The 10,048-nt window shown below is 37.7% G+C and overlaps 2 protein-coding genes across 2 annotated transcripts; both read left to right on the top strand.

Annotated features, from left to right (window-relative positions):
- Positions 1-435: 435 nt before the first annotated feature.
- LOC133932757 (epigen-like) lies at positions 436-2,848 on the top strand. Its single transcript, XM_062379590.1, has 5 exons — positions 436-560; positions 834-959; positions 1,428-1,548; positions 1,711-1,863; positions 2,229-2,848. Exons 1-5 carry the CDS (start codon positions 527-529, stop codon positions 2,281-2,283), a joined length of 489 nt encoding a protein of 162 aa, XP_062235574.1. The 5' UTR covers positions 436-526; the 3' UTR covers positions 2,284-2,848.
- A 728-nt stretch (positions 2,849-3,576) lies between these two features.
- Positions 3,577-9,181, top strand: LOC133945855 (proepiregulin-like). The gene is made up of 5 exons (XM_062382067.1): positions 3,577-3,691; positions 6,228-6,317; positions 6,802-6,928; positions 7,421-7,567; positions 8,032-9,181. The coding sequence occupies exons 1-5, from the start codon at positions 3,652-3,654 to the stop codon at positions 8,153-8,155; spliced, it is 528 nt and encodes a 175-aa protein (XP_062238051.1). The 5' UTR covers positions 3,577-3,651; the 3' UTR covers positions 8,156-9,181.
- The last annotated feature ends 867 nt before the right edge of the window (positions 9,182-10,048 follow it).

Genomic DNA, 10,048 nt, shown 5'->3' with positions numbered 1-10,048 from the left:
GCTGCCAACCAGCTGCAAAGAATTTTCTATACATCTCACCTATGATGCTCTTCCTTATCGTCATGCTAATTACAAGCCTGAAAAGATAAAAACAACTTGGCAGTTGCCCCCCCTTCTGAGGAAATTGAGGCTTTCCCAACACCTGTAACTTTCAATGAAGCAACCTCACACACCGGCAAAGAAGGCATTTTACTGAAACTCAACCTGCCAGGGGCATGCGTGGGTTCAGATACTTCAAACGAAGAAACTCTATGCACAAAGCCTCTGGGTAATCACATACCCCCACCAGCATCACCTCCACCGCCGTCAGCCCGCAGACTCTGTCCCTACATGCTGGGAGTCGTTCAGAATAAAGGAAATGATGCAGATGGTTAATGGAAGGGAATGCTTCTCATTTTTCATGAAATCCTTGGTTCGGTGATTGGCTGTTGGAATGGGTTCGGTGGTTGGCGGCACGGTATATAAGCTCGGCACAAAGCAGGTGTGGATCACACTGCTCTGTCATCAGACATCACACCAACAGAAGATGTTCACACAAAGACCAACCAACCTGGAGAGAGGTAAGTGTCAAGGAAGGCACCATTTTTTGTTCATATACTTTGATTCTCTTCAGTGATTCCAGCAAACAGTTGAAATGTGTTTTTGTGATGCAGTTTTTGTGAGATTTGTTTTATAAAAGAACATTTTCTACCTTTTGGTAAAAAATTACAAAAAGAAGAATTTTGACGAGAAGATAAAAGGTTTTGCAGCACGATAGGAAACTAAACTCTGATAACCCTTCAACTCTCATAATTAAACTTCCTATTTTCTGTAATTTGCCTCCCTTCCCTCAGTCGCCCTCTCGGCAGTGGCAGTGCTGCTCCTCCTGACCACAACAGGACAAACTGCGATTCTGACCGACAACCTCCAGACGACAGCAGCTTCTCTTCTTTCAAATACAACCACACAGCTCAACACCAGTGAGTGTCTTTTTTCATCATTGTGAAGATATATGACTTTGTTAATTATTAGACCTGTATGGGAAGTATGTCAAATTAAAATCAACAGAAAAATCTAAATCAAATATATTCTTCACTCAAATTGCTAATTTTCTATTGTTTCATAATTTATACTTTATCATCTTCTGGTTTAAACGTAGCTTTTAGAGTTTTGATAGTTTTATCCAACTTGCTTTGCATATTTTATCTTTCATATACCTCTTTATATGCTTTTATATTTATGTATTTTGTATTTATTTTATTTCTACAAAGCACATAGAATTGCAATGTATGAAAGTTGCTATATAAAAATACCTGATTAATATAATTGTTGTTATTTGTATTATTCGTTTCCTGTAGCAGTTAATTGCCTATTGCCACAAACAAGCTCTCCACAATGTTGTGTTACAATGTGATGATTGATTGTGATGCATCTCTTCCTGTGTGCAGGCAGCGTGGAGCATCCAAAGGTTCTGCGAACATTCAAATCATGTGACAGCAAGGATGAGAAATACTGTGCGAACGGCGGCAAGTGCATGTACCCCCAAGACAGCGACAAACCTTTTTGCATGTAAGAGGACAACAGATACACACACAAACACACACATTTATGTTGTAGAGGTGCAGTGTGTATCCTGCTTTTAGTTGCTGCCAGTAAAAGATACAGTGCCGGCACATGTTGGTTCGTGTTCACCTGTGGAATGCACTCACCTACCTCTCTGTCTTATTGCAGCTGCTCGTCCTCGTACAGCGGCCCTCGCTGCCACTTCTTCAGTGACACAACTCACACGCTACCCGAGTTTGAGCAGCTGATCGGCATCATCGTCGGGGTCGCCGTGCTCTTCTTGATCCTGGCCATCGTGATTTACTGCTTTATCAACAGGAGGTGGGTTTCTACTGTCCAAGTGTGTGTTTGTTTCTTTATGTTATTAGGAACAGTGGGGATGTGATGATATAGAAATTAGACTTAGACCACAAAATGCTTGAAATAAGGTCTTTAATTTGATTAACCTTGCGAAACTGACAACTTTGTAATTTGGTACCAAACATTTCCCTGATTCAAAATCATTTCTCCATGTCTTGCCTATTTAGATTTAGTGAAAATGTTTACTCTCAATGCTTAAAACTCAGTTTCTCTCTGTTTGTTTCTTTTTTGGGGGATTCTCAGTGTTTTCACACTTATTAACAGTTGTGTGTTACTTTCAAAGATATCTTGAAGTTCTAATACAGATGTTTGTTTGTTTTCTCCAGGTGTATGAAATCAGCCCCACTTATAAAATATGCACCCTCTGAAACGTCAGTGTGATCCCTGACAGTCCCTGTTCCTCCTCCTCCTCATCTTCACCATCTTCATCACTCCTTCAGCGCAGACACACAAAGCACTTGTGATTCCCTACAAGATTTGTGTACTTTATGTAACTGTGCTATTTGACAAGCAAAAAGAAAAGATCTATTTATTTCGTCATACTAAATGATGTCAGACCTCGTTGAGACTTTTTCTATTTCTCAAACAGGGTCAGATATTATTCATTCCATTGTCCTTAAAAACAGAGTGTGAAAAATGATTTGTATTTATTGTACTATATAATTTAACTTATTGAACGTACTGTTAATTTAAACGTTTGTCATAGATTTACGGAAAAATAATATTTATATGTTGCCGGATTGACTATAGCTAAAGGGTGAATAAACACCTTGTCGGAAACTTATTGATGAAGTTTCTTTTATCATTGTTCTCCAATCAGGAGCCTTGCGACAGGAGACATTGTTTCTATGTTGGAAATCACTTGTAAAATGTAATATTAATGTCCCTGATGTGACACAGGTTGCACGTCAGTCAACATGAACCGAATAAATAAACATGCAATCAAATGGCAAATGTGTTTTCTGTTAATCATGAAGTGTTTATATAAATATTCTATTGAGTGCACAAGTCTAAATAGTGATAATTTAAAACAATGCAGAGGAAACTAAAACACAGTCATTTATCGTTTACACTTTTTACTATAAAGAATCTTAATAGAAGATTATAGGAATATTACACTTAGTTTAGGTCAGCATTTACCTGGTCATTTTACCAGAAAATGGTTGAGTACATTTACTAAATACCTTACTAAAGATAGTTTTCTATTTCATGCTACTTTACATTCAATTTCACCACTGCAGATTCAGTTAAAGTACTATACTATACACTCCACTACTTTCATAAGTGGGTCAAATTCTGACATGTGACATTCTGCTGTACGATAAATGCTTTTGATACTTCTGTGCTTTTATAAATGAAGGATTGGTAATGTAGGGTTTTCATAATGTGATATAACTAGTCTACTGCTCGCTCATATTCTTCCTCCACCAGTGTTTATCTGCTCCAGTACAGTTTCCATCGGCGATGGTGTGATGACGGAGACACAAACAGCCCTTCCTTGAATTTTTGAGCTGCCTGAAGGATTTGTGTTTTTATTTTGGTCTTTGAAGTGGGAACCACACCCAAACCGCAGGATGGAGCCCATCAGTTTTTTTTTTTTTTTTTTCTGTATCTGCCAGCTTGTATCTGCCTCTTCCACCTTAAAGTGAATTTGCTCAATGGCCTGAAGCGTCTCTAACCCACACTGGATCCCAGTGTACCTGAACGCAGCACTGAGCCTCTTCCTGTCACAGACCTGTGTTCAGAATCATGGGGAACATTAAAACCTCTGCGCTGCTCTCTCTCATCGGTAAGTTGTGTTTTTAATGTTTAACTGACAGAAAACATGGTCACAAGTTTAGTTTGACTCTGTTGTAAATAGATATTAAAGCCACTGAAATACTGAAAAGTAACTTAGTACATTCTGCAATAGACTCAACTACTCAACTGTAAACTGTTTAGAGTACCTAAAAGTACTCTGTATTATTTATAGGTCTAGTTAAAGCTCTATCTTCAAATATAATGAAACAATCTAGTCTAATCTACTATAATTACTCACAGAGTCCATGGTTTTAGGTAAATTACTTTCACAAGAAACCTTTAAGTACATTTGATGATAGTACTCATATGTGATATTTTGAAAGTTTTTTACTTCTATCAAATCATCATTCTCTTTATGGTCACACTATACTTGTACATGAATAAAGGCGCCTGAGTACTATGACATTATACTATTACTCAAATGCATTTAACTTCATTACATTTAGCTGACAAAATACTCAAATAACAAATACACAATTAATAAACATACTCAGGAAACAGAACAGAAGTGTCATCAGTAAAAGTATTTTGGAAAAAGGTACTTAGTTACTTTCATGCTCAAAACTCACAAAAAGCCGGCGTCAGAGGAAAATATCTCTGAAATGAGATTCAAACTTTACGTCTTATCTGGAATCCAGAATGGAAGCATGAACATACATAAGTTTTGCAGTATAGTTTAAATATCCATCAGTTTAAAACAGAACTGGATCAGATGTAGCTTCAAAAGGAGAGGCGGTGGTCTAGTGGCAGAAACTTGGACTATGGGCAGAGAAGGTCTCTGGTTCGTCTCTTGTTCGACTCCACGGAGAGATAACGAAAGACGAACCTGGATTGATCTTTCCAAGAGTCTCCCTACCCTGTCTAGTGCCCCTGAGCAAGGCACCTTACTCCCCCAACATCTGCTCCCCGAGCACCGTACATGGTCGCTCACTGCTCTGTGTGTCCTGCACCAGATGGGTCAAAAGCAGAGATTAAATTTCCCTACCTGCGTGAGTGTGCCTTTGCATGTCTGTGCATGTGTTTGGGACTAATAAATGCATCTTAATCTTAATCTTAATCTAAAATGAGTCATTTACATTTACTACACGTTTTAATATGTCTCTTCTGTGAGTATTGTACACAGGTTTTGTGATTTTCCTCCTTTACCTCATTGTGGTTCTGAAGTTATAACTAGTTTCAGAAATCCACCTAAGTAGAAGGTTTGGAGTCAGATGAAGGACTCTGGCACATACCTGTGTTAATGAGGTGACGCCCAGAGCCTGGGGTTGGAGGATGCTGGCAATTTAACCTTGAATGGAAAATGTATTATGCGAAAGGACATTAATCGGGTATTATTTGTTGTGCAGGTTACTTCCTATAAGAGTAATTTAACAAATATAAGGAGGAAACAATATATATTTGCTCCTATATTATAAACTTACAGTTACCCACAGTGGAGCTAGTTATTGAAGAATAGGGATACAGATAGATACAATATACTTTATTTCCCATAGTCCTGTGTTACAGCAGTAAGGTATAAGGAGCGTTTTTCTTTCACTCATATCATATTTTAGTAACAGAAAATGAAAATATTGAAGTGAAGTACAAGTACCTCTGTATTGTACTGTAGTTTATGGTGTTGTTTGTAATTTCATGCAGCTGCATTTTCCTTCCTGGTCGTTTCCTGTGTTTTTGTGATGATTATATTACCCATCATGACAACAGCCTAACAAAACTCATTTTCCTGCTCTCGATCACGTGGCTCATATTAAGGCAGTCTGTTGTTTCTGCACCTTAACCATTTGAGAACATGTTTCATCCGAATGAGTCAGTGGTCATTGAGAGTAAATGGGCCGTAAATCTGTGAATCATTTGTAGATCATAAAAGTTGCTTTGTCACCACTTTTAGCTTTGCATGTGCACCGTTAGAAACACCTAACAACCAATCGGGCGTCCTCTCTCTGAAAACACAGGACAAAATATCTCTGCAGCCATAACAACATCATCTTGCATCGACATTCATGTGTTTTTGTGTCCTGCCTGCAGGAATGTGGGCGTCTGCAAACGCTGCATGTTATACAGTCATGCAGGCTCGTACATGCATGTGGGCCACACCACATCAAATCCCAGTTGAGATAGCTCCAAAAATAAACTCGCAGGGAATCAGACATTTCTCGCCATTATCATATTTTAATTGCATATTCAAAGCATGTTTTTTTTCAAGAAAAATAACATGTCTGTTTGCTTTTCAAGCTCAGGACAGAATATTTTTTCATAATTTCACATTTCTTGGGAAACCTAAAATTAACCAAAATTAACTAAGACGAAAAATAGCCTTATCCTAAAGTGATCACAGCTCATCAATACAGCATTTATAATACATATATATATATATATATAGGTACAGTTTGAGACAGGGGCACCACACCACCCGTATACACCACATAGTACTTTTCAACAGCACAGGGCTGGTAAACCTCAGTGTCCACACAAAACTAACATTATATCCGATATAATTAAGAAGACAAATATTCTCTGTTCAACAGGTTCTCTGTTCATGCTGTTTTGGCCGCATGTTCTTCCCAAGAGCGTCTCGACCAGAATGCAAACTGCAGACAGCACCTCTCTATCTGCAGGTATTCACCCCAGCAACTGTTGTGATGACATTTATAACAAATCACTCCCTTCTTCAAGTGCAAATAAATCAGTCTCTGTGTTGTGAAATATTGGCGCCATTGTTCTCTTTATGACTGAATTTGACTTCATATGTATATACAGTATGTGCACTCAGTATCATAATTCAAGCATAAATGAGCTGTGATGTAAAATACCCGGAAGCTTTTATATCTGAGAACGGGTAACATCAAACTTAATAGTTGATTTTCTGTTGTTTGAATAACTGATTAATCAGATTGTTGCAGCTCTGACACCAATTTAACATAAATAAAGATTTAGTGATATAAAAGATGTTACTGATTTTTAAAGTCCAAAAAACTGACAAATACAAATGGATAGTTAATTAATAATTAGTTTCAAGAAGATGAACCTTGTGGCACCCAGTGACGATGATGCAAAGTTGTCAAGAAAATCTTATAACAGCTGCTGTCGTTGGCTTTGCAGGGCAGGGAGGACAGCACCCTCATGTGGTGAAGCGGTCAACACAGAGCTGTGACAGCACTTATGACCACTACTGTCTGAACAAAGGCCAGTGCATGTTTCTGGTGGACATCAATGAGCACCACTGCAAGTACGACCCTCTGTGCGTGTGTGTGTGTGTGTGTGTGTGTGTGTGTGTGTATGTGTGTGTGTGTGTGTGTGTGTGTGGTCCAGGTATTACACATTTTGTGGGGACCTTAACCTGTTTCTACACTGACATTATGGGGACTTGTCTTTCCTATGGGGACACAAATTAAGTCCCCATAATGCAAATCCTTGAATTATAAGGTGGAGACATGTTTTGGGTCAAGGTTGAAGGTAGGTTTAGGTTTAGGTTTAGGTTTAGGTTTAGGTTTAGGTTTAGGTTAAGATTAGGGCTAGGGTTAGGGTTAGGGTTAGGGTTGGTTAAGGTTAAGGTTAAGGTTAAGGTTAAGGTTAGCCAAGTTGTTACCATGGTTAAGGTTAGAGTCTCAATCAATGTAAGTGAATGAAATGTCCTCTGAAGTCATAGTTAAGACACTGTGTTTGTGTGTATATGTGTGTGTGTTACAGCTTTGATCATGTGTGACTCTGTGTGTTACAGTTGTGAAAAGGGTTTTCATGGCTTCAGGTGTGCCAGTCCGGAGCTTGTCATCCAGCCAATGGGAAAAGAGCAGTTAATTGTGACTGTCTTCTGTGTCAGTCTGCTGATCATAGGTCTGACCGGAGCTCTGTACTTCTGCTTTAAATGGTGAGGCTTCAGTCTGCGATTGATATTATTGTTAACGCTGGTAACGATGTCACTTGTGTTATCGATACCTGGATCTTTGGGATGTTTCAATGAATTCTGGGATACCTGAGAGAAAGCTTAACTTCCAGATTATTTTCTGAAATTACCTTTTTTTTTAACTGACCTTTTCCGATGACCTGTAGCTTTTTTCCCTCTCTCATTCCTTGTCTCCTGTCACAGTTTTAATGGTGACTCAGACATGGCCCTTCGTGATGTAAAGTTTGTCTCAATATCCTGTTTTGTTTTTTTCATGCAGAAACTTGTCGAACCACAGAATGATTAGAATCTGAAAACCACATGTTTGGAAACTTAAACTCCATCAAGTTACGGTTTTGATTTGTATGAATGATGGTAGAAATGTTAGTGAGTTGATCATTGCGTTTTGAAATAGAATAAATTATTTAATGTGTTGATTTTCTTTACAGGTATAAGAAGAACAGAGGCTCACAAAGGAGTCCGGACTGTTTGGAGCGTCTCACACACAAGAGACCCTCTACGTCTCTTTCCACGGAAATGGCAAAGCAGGATATTACTCATTTTTCTAAGTGACAGTTTGGCGTTAGCTGATATGCAACTTTACTGGATTGTGCACATATCTTATGCGTCACTTGGCTTTGGATCATTTTTTCAAGCAGGCAGATCGAGAGATTAAAACCTCAGTGAGACAAGAAACAGCTTTGTGTGTTGAGCAATTGTAGTTTCCAGCTCCACAGGTTCTAATGTTTCAGGGCCTGCATATTGAGACACAAAAAAACAGTTTCCACCCATTATGATGGTGGGTCACGATTAAGAGTGTGACCTATTTCGATTGTTGAATTTTTCAGGTCCTGTGACATGATCCATTTTTTTCCGGAATTGAATCCTGCGGCTCTAAAACATTGAGTAAAATTCCCCATGTGTCTTTTCAGCTTCCCAGCATCCCCCAACAAAGTTTGCTCCATATTTTATATTTCTGAATAAAGCTCGGACTGATCTTCAGAGTAGAAACTCTTTCTCTCAAATGTTTCTCATAGATATTACGTATATTAATAGATTTTCATTTTGGAGGTTCAGTAAAAAAATACTAATTTAAAATACCAAAGTACAGAGTAACACTTTTTTTTATAACTTGGTTTAACTTTTATGTATCGTACTTTTAGCTGTCACAAACATTTTTTATAGTAATTATTACTGCCGTTAAATTGGCCATTGACTGTTACAGATTATTTTTTTTAAACTTTATTTTCGAAAAAAGTTTTCTCATTGATGTAATGAGAATGAGTATTGATGTAAACACTGGATGATTTTCTGTTACTGCTGCAACAATGAAAACATGATGTATATTAGTTTTTTTCTATTAATGTCTTCACATGGTGTTACTGTGGGAAGGTTACAGCCGAGAGTCTTTAGTTTTCACATTTTTCTTCCATGTGATCAATAGAAAATATCTCATAAAAAACCAAGGTCAACACAGATAATCACCAAAACTGAACAATGGCAGTAACTTTTCCCATGACATTTTTGCAATTGTAGTATCAGCTGTACGTGTACCAGGAAAACATCTTGAATAAAATAAAGTGAATTGAAGCCAATGCATTTCAAATTTACTGCTCATTTTTTTGCTATAAATTAAAACAAAAAACTAAGTTCTTGTGATGCGCTTTATGCGAATATTAACAACTTTGAAAAGAAAAAAAAACTGTGCATTCCTACTTTTTAACTCCTTTCTTTATGCAAACACACACATTCCTGTCCACACTCAAACTCATGAAGGTCTGCACACTTCTGATATTTTGTCTGGATGGGTGGATAAATAAATGGATGGATGGATGGATGACTACAGTTTGGTGAGTAACATTTATTGACCCTAGGTGCAACAACATTATGAGGATCAGTGATTCACGGTGACACTTACTGTTTGTCTTGATTCGCACGAGAGTGGTGAGAGGAGATGACAAAACAATAAATTGGGCAGACACCTTGATCCCTCAGATTTAACTATAGTTAAGCAAGGATTTTAAAATTAAAAGTTTGTAACTCTGCGCACGGGCTGTGTGTGTGGGTGTCCTTGCCAAACTCAGTGGAATTAATACTTGGGAAGGTGATTGACTTGTTTGGGTCGAAGGTCAAAGGCGAAGGTCAACACAAATATGATCCAAAGACAATCTAAAGCGTATATTGGTCAGAATATGTCATCATACATCACTCAATATATTTTTTTTCTGGTATATATGCATCCTACAGGACCTTTGACACAACTTAAAGCTTCTATATATATTCAGAAAAATCTACATTTAATGAATGGTTGTATAGCTTTTTATTAAGGTATAGTAAATGTCAACAATAAAAATGTTTCATAGGAAAGTATACAGTATTTTAATACAGTGTTTTACTATAACCTACACTTGACTGACAATGCATAAAGGAATACTTATCGAATGTTAATTCACTGCTTATAAAAGA

The sequence above is a fragment of the Platichthys flesus genome, chromosome 3, assembly GCF_949316205.1.
Source record: "Platichthys flesus chromosome 3, fPlaFle2.1, whole genome shotgun sequence".
Taxonomy (NCBI): Eukaryota; Metazoa; Chordata; class Actinopteri; order Pleuronectiformes; family Pleuronectidae; genus Platichthys; species Platichthys flesus.
Note: the sequence above shows the minus strand (reverse complement) of the source record. Positions and strands in the feature narration are given on the sequence as shown.

Excerpts from the sequence above, each read along its gene's own strand:
- LOC133932757 (XM_062379590.1), top strand. The coding sequence starts at position 527 with ATGTTCACACAAAGACCAACCAACCTGGAGAGAG. Across the intron at positions 561-833 it reads ACCAACCAACCTGGAGAGAG|TCGCCCTCTCGGCAGTGGCA; the intron begins GTAAGTGTCAAG and ends CCCTTCCCTCAG. Across the intron at positions 1,549-1,710 it reads AGCGACAAACCTTTTTGCAT|CTGCTCGTCCTCGTACAGCG; the intron begins GTAAGAGGACAA and ends GTCTTATTGCAG.
- LOC133945855 (XM_062382067.1), top strand. The coding sequence starts at position 3,652 with ATGGGGAACATTAAAACCTCTGCGCTGCTCTCTCTCATCG. Across the intron at positions 3,692-6,227 it reads TGCGCTGCTCTCTCTCATCG|GTTCTCTGTTCATGCTGTTT; the intron begins GTAAGTTGTGTT and ends TCTGTTCAACAG. Across the intron at positions 7,568-8,031 it reads CTGTACTTCTGCTTTAAATG|GTATAAGAAGAACAGAGGCT; the intron begins GTGAGGCTTCAG and ends TTTTCTTTACAG.